Raw genomic sequence first — 15,604 nt, 5'->3', positions numbered from 1 at the left:
TCTTCCTGCGCCGGGCTGGACTAGGCTTTGAGCATTTGCGCATGCTCAAAGCCTTCTGGTCTCGCTCTCTCCGAGATAGAGAGCGAGACCAGAAGGCTTTGAGCATGCGCAAATGCTCAAAGCCTAGTCCAGCCCGGCGCAGGAAGAAGGAGGAGCTCTTCTGCACTGCACCGCACCACCCAGCCCAGCCCAAACCAACGAGGGAGGATCTTCGGGCACTGGCACGTCCTGTGCATTGGTGCTGGTGCCGGTGCCCAATCGGGTAAGAGATGTTTGGTGCTGGGGGAATGTAGGATCGCGGGGGAGGGGGGGTGACGTGAGTAGGGGGGGAGGATGCCGGTTCGCAGGGGGGATGCCGATCGGATTGAAAAAAAAAGTTGTAAAACGCGCTCACGCGTATAACATGCAAGGTTATGCACGGTTTGTAAAATCGTGTATAACGCGCGCGTTATATGCGTGAAAATACGGTACATGTCCTAGGGTTGAGTTGGGTTTGTTTTTTTCTTGGACTTGTCCCCACTTCCTTGGTTTTTTGGGTTTGGGTTTTTTTCTCTGGGGCTTTGCTATCTAGTTACCTATCCATGCCATCTACTATCTTTTCCTCTTCCTTAGAGATCCAATGTGCTTGTCCCAAGTTTTCTTGAATTCAGATACAGTCTATATTCACTCTAACACACACCTCTAACATATGTTAAGTATGTTTTTTATTTCTCTCCAGAATCCAGATCTTGATTGATGATGCTAGCAATGTAAACGGACTCAATATGGGTAAGATTTCTGGTCCTACTAATTTTTATATTAATTCTATAATGCTTCAATTCTTGTGAAATATAGAAAAATGAAGGCAGATAAAGACCATACGATGTGTCTAGTCTACCTATCCATATCATCTACTGCTCCTTTATCTCCATTAAAGATCCAATGTACTACTTCCATGCTTTCTTAAATTCTGATTTCTTTAGCAACTCTCCAGACCAGCATAGGGTTAATCTTACAAGCGGGTATATATCTCATCAGGACCAGCAGGTAGAGTCTGAGACAAAACTTTGGAACTGTATATATCATGTGACCCCCCCCCTCCCTAATTACCTCAGTGTTCTCTTAGTCTCCAGTTCTGCTGCCCGATTCACGATTCGAATCGGTTCACCGATTCACTTCAGGTGAATCGATTCGAATTGATTCAGACAAAAAATAATCGGCTTCCCGATTTGCCTGACCCTCCCCTCTCTCCCCCTAAAGCAGGAGCGGCAGCTGCCGCACCTGCTTTAGAGGGCGAGGGGGGAGGGTCAGTCGGGAAGTGCTGCTCTCGGCTCCCCCCCCCCCCCCCCGGCATCTGGCTTCCACCCCCCTGGCCTTCCGCTTCCCCCCCTGGCCTCCCCGCACTGTTTACCTTCCAGGAACAGCCTGCAAATAAGATTGCGGTGCTAGCAATCTTAGTACCGCTTCGGAGCTGTTTCCTCCATCGCGGTCCCGCCCCCTCCTCTGATGTCAGAGGAGGGGCGGGACCGCGACGGAGGAAACAGCTTCGAAGCAGTACTAACATCGCTAGCACCATGATCTTGTTTGCAGGCTGTTCTGGAAGGTAAACAGTGCGGGGAGGCCAGGGGGGGGAAGCCAGACCCCAGTGGGAGGCCAGGGGGAACACTCAGGCCTTCCTGGGGGGGGAGTGAGCAGTCCTTCGGAGTGGGACAGGCAGGCAGGCCTTCAAAGAGGGGGGGACAGGTCTTCAAGGGGGGGCACAGGCAGACCTTCAGGGGTGGGACAGGCCTTCAAAGGGAGGGAGGCAGGCCTTCAAAGGGGGGGACAGGTCTTCAGGGGGGGACAGATAGGCCTTCAAGGGGGGGGTGGCCTTTAAAGGGGGAGACAGGCCTTAAGGGGGGACAGGCAGGCCTTCAGAGGTTGGATAGGCCTTTAAAGGGGGGGACAGGTCTTCAAGGGGGGGGGACAAGCCTTTAGGGGTGGGATAGGCCTTCAGGGGTGGGATAGGCCTTCAAGGGGGGGACAAGCCTTCAAGGGGGGGACAGGCAGGCCTTTGGGGGGGACAGGCAGGCCTTCAGGGGTTGGATAGGCCTTCAAAGGGGGGGACAAGTCTTCAAGGGGGGGACGGGCCTTTAGGGGGGACAAGTCTTCAGGAGTGGGATAGGCCTTCAAGGAGGGGGGCAGGCCTTCAAGGGGGGGACAGGCAGGCCTTCAAGGGGGGGGACAGGCAGGCCTTCAAGGGGGGGACAGAACTTCAGGGGAGGGGAGCCCTGGTATAGAAGTACATGGAGGGAGGGAAGGGGGGCTTCAAAGAGATGTGCATATGTCTGACTTTGGGGAAGAAGAAATGGGTCTGAAAATAGAGGAAAGGGAGGGAGATGATAGATAATGGGATTTAGAGAGGGAAGGAATAGAAAGGGAGAGAAGTTGGATGCAAGGGATGGTGTGGAGGGGGGATAGAGATACTGGATAGGAGGGTAGTTGGGAAAAGAAAGGGAGAGATGGTGGACCCTGGGGTGGTGGGGAAGGAAGGGGAGATGCTAGATGAAAGGGTAATTAAGAAAAGGTGGATCTGTGGAGGGAGATGAAAAAAAAGGAAAGATGCCAGTCCTCCTGGGGAGGGAAGAGAAACGGAAGGGGAGGACAGAGAGGGAAGATGGATGGTTAGCAGGGAGAAAGAAGGAGACCCTGGCAAGCAAGTTATCAGAAGACAACCAGAGCCTGAGACCAACAAAATGTGAATAATGACCAGACAACAAAAGGTAGAAAAACTAATTTTATTTTCTGTTTTGTGATTACAATATGTCAGATTTGAAACATGTATCCTGCCAGAGCTGGTGTTAGACCGCAAACGTGAGCTAGGATTTAACAGAGAGAGGAAAAGTCTTTTTTGTTTGTTTATTTTTTTACACCACAGCGCCAGTGTGGTTAGGAGAAGGCAAAGGGATGAAGAGGCTGTAAAATAAACCCACCAGGATGTTTGAAAAAAACAAAAACAAAACCACCCAATTGGGCAGGAAAATCGAATCAAATCGAAAAACCAATTCAATAGGCTGAATCGAATCGAAATTTTTTTTTCCTGAATCAGGCAGCACTAGTCTCCAGCAGGTGTAGTGAGCTGTACCCATCTCCCTTGGTAGGGCTATTGGAATTTGTTTAGGAAGTTTTGTCCCTTTTTGTTGCCGGACTGAGCTTGGGTTTGGCGGTCCGTCCAACCTCGGGGATGTCAAACTTGGCAGGTCTCAAGTGGGGTCCCTCCCCCTCCCCTTTCCTCCACCTCCCCAACATTTTTCTAGAGGTGCTTCAACAGTAAGCCTTACCCTCTGGTGGTAAGGCATATTGTTTAGAGAGCCAGTGGAGTCTGTTCTGTGAAAAAAAAAAATCCTCATTAATTATCATAGTTTTGAATTCTTATGCTTTCAGATGGATTCAATGGATCACAGAGCTGCACAGTGTATAAATTAATATCTGGATTTGTAAACAAAAACCCAAAAAATGGTCTTAGACATTTGGAGCATTGAGATAAAGCATCAAATTAATGCATCTCAATGGCCACGACTTTGGTCTTGGAGGTTAAGATGTACGGTGTCAGCATCTATGAGACAAACGTGGTTTTTTTCTTTTACATAGAGCTTTTTGGACCCCTGTTCGTTTGCAAAAAATAGATAGTTCTAAGTCTAATAGATGTTGGCACTGTCATCTTGAAGCTGGGACATTAGATCATCTTTTATTCTATTGTCCATTTATTTTATCATTTTGGAAATCAATTTGGCCTCAAATTAATAGGATGTTAGAAAATCCGGTAGCCTTGACATATGATACTATTTTATTTGGAACAACTATGAGAGCAAGAAGTCAAATCTCGTCAGATAACAACAAGCTTTTGTTTATTTTAACTGGAATAGCAATACAACAAATAACATACAATTGGAAAACATATGACAGGTTAAATTATAATGTTTGGTGGAATTCTGTGTGTCATATATACAAAATGGAGCTCACAATAGCAATGCAAAAAGATTATATTAGTACCGTATTTTCACGCAAATAACGCGCACCCGTGTAAAACGCGCACACGGGTATAGCGCGCAGAAATCACGATGATATGTACAAAAACTTTTGTATACCGCGCTCACGGGTATACCGCGCATGATGCCCGACGCTCCTTTCGCCCGCCCTGACTCTCCGTTCACCCCCCCTGACTTCCGTGCACTGCCCTGACTTTCCATGCGCTGTCCCGACTCTCCGTTCACCCCCCCTGACTTCCGTGCACTGCCCTGACTTTCCGTGCGCTGTCCTGACTCTCCGTTCACCCCCCCTGACTTCCGTGCACTGCCCTGACTTTCCGTGCGCTGTCCCGACTCTCCGTTCACCCCCCCTGACTTTCCGTGCACTGTCCCCCCTTGAAGTCCTGTCCCCCCTTGAAGGTCTGTCCCCATCCTGAAAGCCTGATGCCCCCCCCGACGTCCGATACATCCCCCCCCCGGCAGGACCACTCGCACCCCCACCCCGACGGACCGCTGACTCCCCAACAATATCGGGCCAGGAGGGAGCCCAAACCCTCCTGGCCACGGCGACCCCCTAACCCCACCCCGCACTACATTACGGGCAGGAGGGATCCCAGGCCCTCCTGCCCTCGATGCAAACCCCCTCCCCCCAAAGACCGCCCCCCCCCCAAGAACCTCCACCCGCCTTCCCCGTACCTTTGTGTAGTTGGGCCAGAAGGGAGCCCAAACCCTCCTGGCCACGGCGACCCCCTAACCCCACCCCGCACTACATTACGGGCAGGAGGGATCCCAGGCCCTCCTGCCCTCGACGCAAACCCCCCTCCCCCCCAACGACCGCCCCCCCCAAGAACCTCCGACCGCCCCCCCAGCCGACCCGCGACCCCCCTGGCCGACCCCCACGACCCCCCACCCCCCTTCCCCGTACCTTTGGTAGTTGGCCGGACAGACGGGAGCCAAACCCGCCTGTCCGGCAGGCAGCCAACGAAGGAATGAGGCCGGATTGGCCCATCCGTCCTAAAGCTCCGCCTACTGGTGGGGCCTAAGGCGCGTGGGCCAATCAGAATAGGCCCTGGAGCCTTAGGTCCCACCTGGGGGCGCGGCCTGAGGCACATGGTCGGGTTGGGCCCATGTGCCTCAGGCCGCGCCCCCAGGTGGGACCTAAGGCTCCAGGGCCTATTCTGATTGGCCCACGCGCCTTAGGCCCCACCAGTAGGCGGAGCTTTAGGACGGATGGGCCAATCCGGCCTCATTCCTTCGTTGGCTGCCTGCCGGATAGGCGGGTTTGGCTCCCGTCTGTCCGGCCAACTACCAAAGGTACGGGGAAGGGGGGTGGGGGGGGCGTGGGGGTCGGCCAGGGGGGGCGCGGGTCGGCGGGGGGGGCGGTCGGAGGTTCTTGGGGGGGGCGGTCGTTGGGGGGGAGGGGGGTTTGCGTCGAGGGCAGGAGGGCCTGGGATCCCTCCTGCCCGTAATGTAGTGCGGGGTGGGGTTAGGGGGTCGCTGTGGCCAGGAGGGTTTGGGCTCCCTTCTGGCCCGATATTGTCGGGAAGTCGGCGGTCCTTCGGGGTGGGGGTGCGAGTGGTCCTGCCGGGGGGGGGGGGGATGTATCGGACGTCGGGGAGTCGGCCGGGCAAGAGGGCTTGGGCTCCCTCTTGCTCCGATCGTGGATGCGGGTGCGGGTGGGAGCGCGTGGGAGCGGTCCTGCTGGGGGGGTGAATCGGGCGTTGGGCGGGGTGGGAACTATGTTTAAAAACTTTTGTATACCGCGCTCACGCATATAACGCGCGAGGGGTATGCGCGGTAGGTAAAAACGTGTATAACGCGCGCGTTATATGCGTGAAAATACGGTAAATTTCAGAAAGTCTGGGGAGGGGGGGTTTCCCCTCATTTTGTTTTTGCTTTGTGTAAAGTATATTTTGTGGCGGCCGGGAGTCCTACTTGTATCTAGTGGGTCTTGGGGGTTTGGTCCCTCTGTGCCCCCTTATGTTTTGACCTCTTAATTATTTTCGCGTCCCCCCTCCTTCCTCATCCAGGTGCCCGCATATGGCCTCGGACAAGGACTTGTTGTCCGAGGAGAGTTTTAACTATTGCATGAGGACCTGGACCTGTGGGGACACCTCCATGATCCTGTCAAGGGGACAGCTGCTGGTAACTGGGACATGGGTTTTTTTCCATCTACCAGCGAGGAGGCATTTGAAGTGCACCTTTTTCAGAGAGACAAGCTCTCGGATCTGATTCAGCATATCTCCTTGGTGTTGTGCTTTGAGGAGGTGTCGCCTGCAACCCCGAGTGTTGAGGACCCTCTTCTTTGGTGGATTTCTACTGCTTCCCTCTCTTGTCCAATATATCCATTTTTTTTCTGGATATTATCCTGACGCAGTAGACTTCGCCGGAGGCATATTTTCAGTTTGCGCACTCCTTGGCTTGTTTGTATCCTGTCCCGGTGGGAGAAAGGACTACCTTAAAGTTGCCAGTGATGGATGCGGTGGTCTCAGCTATTGCTATGCGGCATACTGTGCCCATCGAGGGCAGTTCTGTCTTAACAGACTCTGAGGAGCATAAGTTGGAGACCATTCGTAAACAGGATTTTGATGTGTCTGCCTTGGGGGGTCCAGGCAGCTATTTGTGCGGGACTGGTGGCTTGGGCTGTGTTTCGGTGGGCAGAGCGAGTCCTTGACAGTGATTCTGATGGTCAGGAGGTGGCGAAGATTTAGATAGCTGCCTGTTTCCTTTCAGACACCCTCTATGCCTTTTTGCGGACATCTGCCAAATCCATAGCAGCGTGTCGGAACTTCTGGCTTCAATCTTGCTCTGTATATTTGTATTTATAAAATGACAATTGTACAGAATATTTTTTCTTTTTATACTTTAATAAAATACGTTCAATATAAAATTATAACTGAGGCTTGTGTGGATGGGATCAGATGGTTTGCGGGGAACAAGCTCGTGGAGATGGGGCGGAAATGGTTTTTTAAAATTTCAGTCATAGTAGTTTGCCAGTCCACAAAATAATTATTTTATTTCTGCTGGTCCACGGGTATAAAAAGGTTGAAGAACACTGGTTTAGAGTGATCACTTTATCTTTAGGGAGAGCATCAGAGCCTGGTCCCATAACCATCTGCACGGGAGTCAGCCCTTTTAGCTTCCCCTGAAGATTGTCCTGAAACCTCCAATCCAGATAATAAAGATGATTGTAGAGGAGAGACTACTCCCTCAATCAAAGGGGGAAGAGTCTACTGACCCCAGAGAATATGGTGGTTGAGGAGGTGGTGAAAGTTCCCCAGAGGATAATGAGGCAGCTTGAATATCTAAAGTTACCTGCTCTTCCACATGTAGCAAGATAGGAACCATCAGATGACGATCCATCGGGCCCGTAATCAAAGTAGGTGGAATTATTATCCCAGGACAAGCAGGCAGCATATTCTTAACGCATGGGTGACGTCACCGACGGAGCCCCGGTACGGACCTTTTTAACTAGAAAGTTCTAGTTGGCCGCACCGCGCATGCACGAGTGCCTTCCCGCCCGACGGAAGAGTGCGTGGTCCCCAGTTTCTTCGTTTCCGCGGAGCGAAGAAGACGCGTGTGCTTTCAACGGCTGTTGAAAACTCTCTTTTTGCCTTCCCGCTCGCGCTTTTTTTGATCTTTTTTCTCATTTTCCCTTTCGGATTCTTTTTTTCTACTAAAAAAAAAAAAATAATAATAATTTTTCTTTGTTTTTTCAACCGGCCCCGGCGGGGCCTGTTGTAATCATACAGACCTCCGGGTTTGATTTTGCGGAGGCCGTGTTTCCCTTCATGCCCACCCAACCGGGCTTCAAGAAGTGCCAGCGGTGTGCACGCCCGATCTCCCTAACGGACCCACACAATTGGTGCCTGCAGTGTTTGGGTTCAGAGCATCGGGCTGACACTTGCACCCGCTGTGCTACTCTCAAGAAACGCACACTTAAAAACCGGCAAATCCAGCAGAATCTCCTCTTCGGCACCAGTTCTGCCATGGATCCGGCCCCTAAGTTGACGGCGCCACCTAAATCGGCACCGACCATATCGACACCGCCTGACCCTTCTTCGGGGTCGATAGCGCCAGGTAAGCCGGCTAAGAAGCCTTCCACTTCCCTTGAGCGTCCTCCAGCCACAGCGGCGACACCAGTCCTTCCGGCGTCCCGCAGATCCCGTAAACGCTCTGCTCCGATCTCGGTGAGTGCCTCGTCATCGGCCTCCTCATCGCCGGAGCGTCGAGCAGCACCTGTGGTACCGAAGAAAACTAAAACGGTACCGGTGCCCCCATTGGAGGACCGCATCTCGGCCATCCTCCAGGACAAATTACAGGAGCAGCTACAGCAGCAACTCCAACACCTACTCCCGACCCTGCTGGCACCGCTCCTTCCGGTGCCGGACCGGCCCGAGCCTCGCACCATCCCACCGGTGTCCACCCCCTCGGTACCGCTGAACACCTCCATGCCGGTCTTATCTGCCCAGCCTGAGCTCCAGACTTGCACTGCGGAGGACCCCTCCCGGTCCCGGGATCGACTCCGGTCTTCCCGGGACCGCGTTCGGCACCATCCCGGGACAGGGATCGACACCGGTCTTCATCTCCCGGTACCGTATCCATGCGCTCTGGCAAATCTCTTTCCAAAACACGCCATACTGAGCCTGCCGTTAGGGACCCGGACTTATGGGAACAATCCCCACTCGGTACAGAGGAGGATGCCTCTTCCACAGATGAGGAACCCTCTATGGCTGATACCACTTCCAAGCCTGAGCAATCCTCATTTACGAAATTCCTTCGGGAGATGTCAGCGGCTCTTTCAATCCCATTAGAGTCCAACTCTAAAAAGTCCCAGGCTTTTTTAGATGCCTTGGACTTCGACCAACCTCCCAAGGAATTTATTAAACTGCCCGTACATGATATCTTACGGGAAACATTTTATAAAAATTTGGAAAACCCCCTTACTGTCCCGGGTGCCCCCAGAAAACTGGACAGTTTATACCGAGTCATCCCTATTCCGGGATTTGATAAACCTCAATTGCCTCATGAGAGTCTCCTTGTAGAGTCCACATTAAAAAAATCCCAGGGCTCCAGTGTTTATGCCTCCACCCCTCCTGGCAGAGAGGGTAAGACAATGGACAAATTTGGAAAGCGCCTGTATCAAAATGCCATGCTGGCTAACAGGGCAAACAACTATACCTTCCACTTCTCCTTTTATATGAAGCACCTGGTCCAGCAACTTTCCGCCCTGCAAAAATACGTTCCTGAGCGTAAGGTCCCGCTTTTCCAACAACAGATTTCCAGCCTCCTTCAACTCAGAAAATTCATGGTGCGCTCGATTTATGATTCCTTCGAACTCACTTCCCGAGCCTCTGCACTGGCTGTAGCCATGCGACGCCTAGCCTGGCTGAGGGTGTCTGACCTTGACATAAACCACCAAGACCGCCTCGCCAACGCGCCCTGCCTTGGTGATGAACTTTTTGGAGAGTCTCTAGATTCCACAACACAAAAACTTTCGGCTCATGAGACCAGATGGGACACGCTGATTAAGCCTAAAAAGAAGACTCCACCTGCACGACCTTACAGGCCTCAGTCCTCTTATCAACGAAGGTTCTCTGCCAGACCGCTTAATCCCCCTCAGCAGCAATCTCGCCGTCCTCGCCAGCAACAGCACGCTCAGGCACGCCCTCAATCTCACCAGCCGACCAAGCCTCTGCCTCAATCTAAACCTCCTCAGCCCTTTTGACTCCTTTCTCCAGGGCATAGCCAGTCTCCAACCCTCGGCGCCTCTTCCTCAACCAATCGGAGGCCGCCTCACCATTTTTCTCCATCGCTGGGAGGTCATCACATCAGACCAGTGGGTACTCAACATCATTCGCCACGGATACTCACTTCATTTCCAGACTCTTCCATCCGACAATCCTCCCGTAGAGTCTGCTTCTCACTCTTCCCAAACTCCACTCCTCCTAAAGGAGGTCCAATCCCTCCTCCTTCTCAATGCCATCGAAGAAGTTCCCCCAGACCAACGGGGTCAGGGATTCTACTCCCGCTACTTCCTGGTACCCAAGAAAACAGGAGACCTTCGTCCCATCCTCGATCTCGGGGACCTCAACAAGTGTTTGGTCAAGGAAAAGTTCAGAATGCTCTCCCTTGCCACGCTTTACCCTCTTCTCTCTCAACACGACTGGCTATGTTCCCTAGACCTCAAGGAGGCCTACACACACATTCCAATCCATCAGACTTCACGTCGCTACCTCCGATTCCAGATACAGCAGCACCACTATCAGTACAAAGTGCTGCCCTTTGGTCTCGCATCATCGCCCCAGGTGTTCACCAAGTGCCTTATTGTGGTAGCGGCCTTTCTCAGGTCTCACAACCTACAGGTGTTCCCCTACTTGGACGATTGGCTAGTGAAAGCAACTACATCTCCACTTGTGCTGCAAGCCACTCATCAAACCATCTCTTTCCTCCATCTCTTGGGGTTCGAGATCAATTACCCCAAGTCGCATCTGCTTCCCACGCAGCGCCTTCAGTTCATCGGAGCAGTTCTCGACACCAATCTGATGAGGGCGTTCCTCCCCTCCGACCGCCACCAGACCCTGCTCCACCTCTGTCGGCAGGTGCTCCTTCATCAATTCATACCTGCTCGACAGATGATGGTCCTCCTGGGCCACATGGCATCGACGGTCCACGTTCTTCCTCTAGCACGCCTCCACCTCAGAACTCCCCAGTGGACTCTAGCCAACCAATGGTCACAAACCACAGATCCTCTTTCACATCCCATCTCTGTGACATCGTCTCTTCAGCTCTCTCTTCAATGGTGGTTGAACTCCTCCAATCTTTCCAGGGGTCTCCTTTTTCATCCACCCCCTCACTCCATGATCATAACCACGGATGCCTCCCCCTATGCGTGGGGAGCTCACCTGGGAGATCTACGCACCCAGGGACTCTGGACCCCTCAGGAGCGTCGACATCATATCAATTTTCTGGAACTCCGAGCCATGTTCAATGCGCTCAAGGCCTTCCAGCACCTTCTCTGCCCTCAGGTTCTTCTCCTGTGCACAGACAATCAAGTCGCCATGTACTACATAAACAAGCAAGGCGGCACCGGATCTCGCCTCCTTTGTCAGGAGGCTCTCCACATCTGGACCTGGGCCATGGGCCGCAATCTCTTCCTCAAGGCTGTCTATATCCAGGGCGAACAAAACTCCCTGGCCGACAATCTCAGCCGCATCCTTCAACCTCACGAGTGGACTCTGCATCCCCCCACGCTCCACTCCATCTTTGCTCGCTGGGGCACTCCACAAGTGGACCTCTTTGCAGCTCCTCACAATCATCAGCTGCCCCAGTTCTGCTCCAGACTCTACTCCCCTCATCGTCTGGCCCCAGATGCATTCCTGCTCAACTGGACAGATCGGTTCCTCTATGCCTTTCCTCCACTGCCTCTAATGTTGCGGACGTTATTCAAACTCCGCAGGGACAGAGCCACCATGATTCTCATTGCCCCTCGGTGGCCCCGCCAACACTGGTTCTCCCTCCTGCTCCAGCTCAGCTCCAGGGAGCCCATTCCTCTTCCTGTGTTTCCTACTCTACTTTCACAGCAGCATCGGTCTCTACTACATCCCAACCTGTCCTCGCACCACCTGACAGCTTGGTTTCTCTCGGACTGACCTCTCCAGAGAATCTGTCTCAGCCTGTCCGTCGCATTTTGGATGCATCCAGGAAACCGGCCACCCTCCAATGTTACCATCAGAAGTGGACCCGGTTCTCCTCTTGGTGTCTACTGCATCATCACGATCCCACCTCATTAGCGGTGGAACCTGTACTGGACTATTTGCTCTCTCTGTCAGACGCTGGCCTCAAGTCTACCTCAATCAGAGTCCACCTCAGTACCATCACTGCGTTTCATGAGCCTATCCTCGGAAAACCTCTCATGGCTCATCCACTGGTTTCCCGGTTCATGAGAGGCCTCTTCAATGTCAAACCGCCTCTGCAGCCTCCTCCGGTGGTCTGGGACCTGAATGTGGTTTTATCAGCCCTCATGAAACCTCCATTTGAGCCTCTTGCAACAACTTCACTCAAATTCCTCACATGGAAGGTGCTTTTCCTCATTGCCATCACCTCTGCCAGGAGGGTTAGTGAGCTGCATGCACTGGTTGCAGACCCACCTTTCACGGTTTTTCACCATGACAAGGTGGTTCTGCGTACCCATCCTAAATTCCTTCCCAAGGTGGTCTCGGCTTTTCACCTCAACCAGTCCATTGTGTTGCCTGTCTTTTTCCCTAAACCCCATTCTCATCCAGGGGAACAGGCGTTGCACACGCTGGACTGTAAGCGTGCCCTGGCTTACTACCTTGACCGTACCAGGACTCACCGCTCGTCTCCTCAGCTCTTTCTGACCTTTGATCCTAACTGTCTTGGTCGTCCTGTCTCTAAACGGACGCTTTCCAATTGGCTTGCTGCCTGCATTGCGTTCTGTTATGCTCGGGCCGGTCTCGCACTGGAAGGTGTTGTCAGGGCCCACAGGGTCAGAGCTATGGCTGCTTCTGTGGCTTTCCTCCGTTCCACACCCATCGAGGAAATCTGCAGGGCTGCCACTTGGTCCTCAGTTCACACGTTCACTACTCACTACTGTCTGGATGCCTTCTCCAGACGGGATGGACACTTCGGCCAATCTGTGTTGCAAAATTTATTTTCCTAATGGCCAACCATCCCTCCTCCCTCTCTGTTAGCTTGGAGGTCACCCATGCGTTAAGAATATGCTGCCTGCTTGTCCTGGGATAAAGCACAGTTACTTACCGTAACAGGTGTTATCCAGGGACAGCAGGCAGATATTCTTACGTCCCACCCTCCTCCCCGGGTTGGCTTCTTAGCTGGCTTATCTTAACTGGGGACCACGCACTCCTCCGTCGGGCGGGAAGGCACTCGCGCATGCGCGGTGCGGCCAACTAGAACTTTCTAGTTAAAAAGGTCCGTACCGGGGCTCCGTCGGTGACGTCACCCATGCGTTAAGAATATCTGCCTGCTGTCCCTGGATAACACCTGTTACGGTAAGTAACTGTGCTCTTTGGCCTTCCTCTTGCCCATAGTAGTAGGGATCGATATATCAGCTACTTGCTCCGCAGGGGCGTGCCCCTTTAGCCACGCCCCTTCGGCTCACAACCATGGGCCTCTTTCCGCGGCTGTCTGGCGATTAAAAGAACCCAGGAAGGACCCTCAGCTGGCTGATGGCCAGGTAGCTGTGGGACTGCCTGTCCTGATGGTAAGTGTGCTCAAAAGCACTGGCGGCCGCGAGTTGATTTTTTTAAAAGTTCTGTCAGTATGTTTGCTATCTGGTCCAGGCAATTTGCTGCTCTTTAATTCATCAAACTGCATCATTACATAAGAACATAAGCATTGCCTCTGCTGGGTTAGACCAGAGGTCCATCATGCCCAGCAGTCCGCCCACGTGGGCAGCCCATCAGGTCCAGGACCTGTATAGTATTTTTCTATCTATACCCTTCTATCCCTTTTCCCTTCAGGAAATTATCTAATCCTTTCTTGAACCCCAATATCATGCTCTGTCCTATTACACCCTCTGGAAGGTCATTCCAGGTATCCACCACCCTTTGGGTGAAGAAGAACTTCCTAGCGTTGGTTCTGAATCTGTCCCCTTTTAATTTTCTGAGTGCCTTCTCGTAGTTTTCGAAAGTTTGAAGAATCTGTCGCTCTCCATTTTCTCTATGCCCTTCATGATCTTGTAAGTCTCTATCATGTCCCCTCTAAGTCTCCGCTTTTTCAGTGAAAAGAGCCTCAGTTTCTCTAGTCTTTCAGCATCTGAAAGGTTTTCCATACCTTTTATCAATTGCGTCGCTCTTTTCTGAACCCTCTCGAGTAACGCCATATCCTTCTTAAGGTACGGCGACCAATATTGGACACAGTACTCCAGATGCGGGCGCACCATCGCCCAATACAACGGCAGGATAACCTCTTTCGTTCTGGCTGTAATACCATTCTTGATAATACCTAGCATTCTATTTGCCTTCTTTGAGGCCACTGCGCATTCTGCTGATGGCTTCATTGTCTTGTCCACCATTACCCCCAAGTCCTTTTCTAGGGTGCTTTCACCCATTTCCAGCCCTCCCATCGTATAACTGTACTTCGGGTTTCTGTTTCCCACATGTAAGACTTTACATTCTCTACATTAAATTTCATCTGCCATCTCACTACCCACTCTTCTAGTTTGTTCAGGTCCCTTTTTAAATCTTCACAGTCCTCTTTTGTCCCAACTCTACTAAATAGTTTGGTGTTGTCTGCAAATTTTATTACCTCGCACTTTGTCCATGTTTCTAGAACGTTTATGAATACATTGAACAGCAGTGGTCCGAGCACCGACCCCTGCAGAACACCACTCGTGACCCTCCTCCAGTCAGAGTAGTGGCCCTTCACTCCTACCCTCTGCTTCCTACCCGCCAGCCAATTTTTGATCCATCTATGTACGTCTCCTTCCACCCCATGGCTCTTCAGTTTCCGTAGTAGGCATTCATGGGGTACCTAGTCAAAGGCTTTTTGGAAATCCAAATATGCGATGTCTATGAGGTCCCCTTTGTCCATTTGTTTGTTAATTCATTCAAAGAAGTGTAATAAGTTCGTTAGGCATGATCTTCCCTTGCAGAAGCCATGCTGGCTTGTTTTCATCAGTTTATTTTTTTTCTAGATGCTCATCGATGCTGTCTTTTATCCCAGGACAAGCAGGCATGATATTCTCACATGTGGGTGACGTCATCTACGGAGCCCCGATGCGGAAGCATTTTCAAGCAAACTTGATTGAAGATTTAAGTTTGCTCTGCTGCTCCACGCATGCGTGCCTTCCTGCTCCACTAGGGGGCGCATCCCCTCGTGGTCTCCAGTTCAAAATTTTCCGCTGAGCCTAGAAGTCGTGTTTTTTCAGGCTCTGCCCCAACTGCCTTCTAGCACCGCAATTTTTTATTGTTTTTCTCGATTTAGTCGCTGTGCGCGAGTTTTTTCTTGTTTCAACTGTTCCTGCTTCGTTTTTCACTGACCCGGAGGCTTCCGGGTCCCCGTGGCCGTGTGGCTATTCGAGCCGCGGCCAGTTTCGATTCTATGTCCCGGCCTTTGACCGGCTTTAAAAAGTGCTCCCGGTGCGAGCGGCTTCTTTCCATCACAGACCCGCATCGCCGGTGCATCCTCTGCCTGGGGGCCGCTCATCCAACCGACTCCTGCCCCCAGTGCGCTACTTTCCAGAACCGGGCCCTCCGTCGAAGGAAAGCCCGCATGGCGGATCTTTTCGCCCCGGACCAACCCTCTACCTCGGCCTCGAGGTCGGCCCCGGCCTCGACCTCGGCCCCGAATACCTCGGCATCGCCTTGAGACTCGAACCCGAAACCCTCGGGACAACAGAAAACCTCGGCTCCGGGTAAGTCCCCTCTTCCCTCTTCAAGTTCTGTACCAGCAAAGAAACCGGCCTCAGGGACACCGGCGACGCATGTTGGAAGTCCCATGCTTACAGCCCCGGCAAAGCCCTCCAAGCCTTCGGGCCGTGCCTCCACCACAAGGGAATACTCTGATACGAGGTCGCCCCCGGTGGAGTGCACCGAGGCAGTGGACATGCCCTCGATGCTTCCGTGCCCATTTTC

General features: G+C 52.5%; 1 protein-coding gene across 6 annotated transcripts in view; it reads left to right on the top strand.

Annotated features, from left to right (window-relative positions):
* Window positions 1–15,604, top strand: part of SENP1 (SUMO specific peptidase 1) — a 311,959-nt gene that overhangs the window by 4,313 nt on the left and 292,042 nt on the right. For all 6 annotated transcript variants that reach the window (XM_033935398.1, XM_033935399.1, XM_033935400.1 and 3 more), the window contains one exon: window positions 719–768. In XM_033935398.1, coding sequence (XP_033791289.1) covers window positions 765–768 — 4 coding nt within the window. In that variant the 5' untranslated portion in view covers window positions 719–764. The remainder of the gene's footprint in view (window positions 1–718; window positions 769–15,604) is intronic.

The sequence above is a fragment of the Geotrypetes seraphini genome, chromosome 3, assembly GCF_902459505.1.
Source record: "Geotrypetes seraphini chromosome 3, aGeoSer1.1, whole genome shotgun sequence".
Taxonomy (NCBI): Eukaryota; Metazoa; Chordata; class Amphibia; order Gymnophiona; family Dermophiidae; genus Geotrypetes; species Geotrypetes seraphini.
Note: the sequence above shows the minus strand (reverse complement) of the source record. Positions and strands in the feature narration are given on the sequence as shown.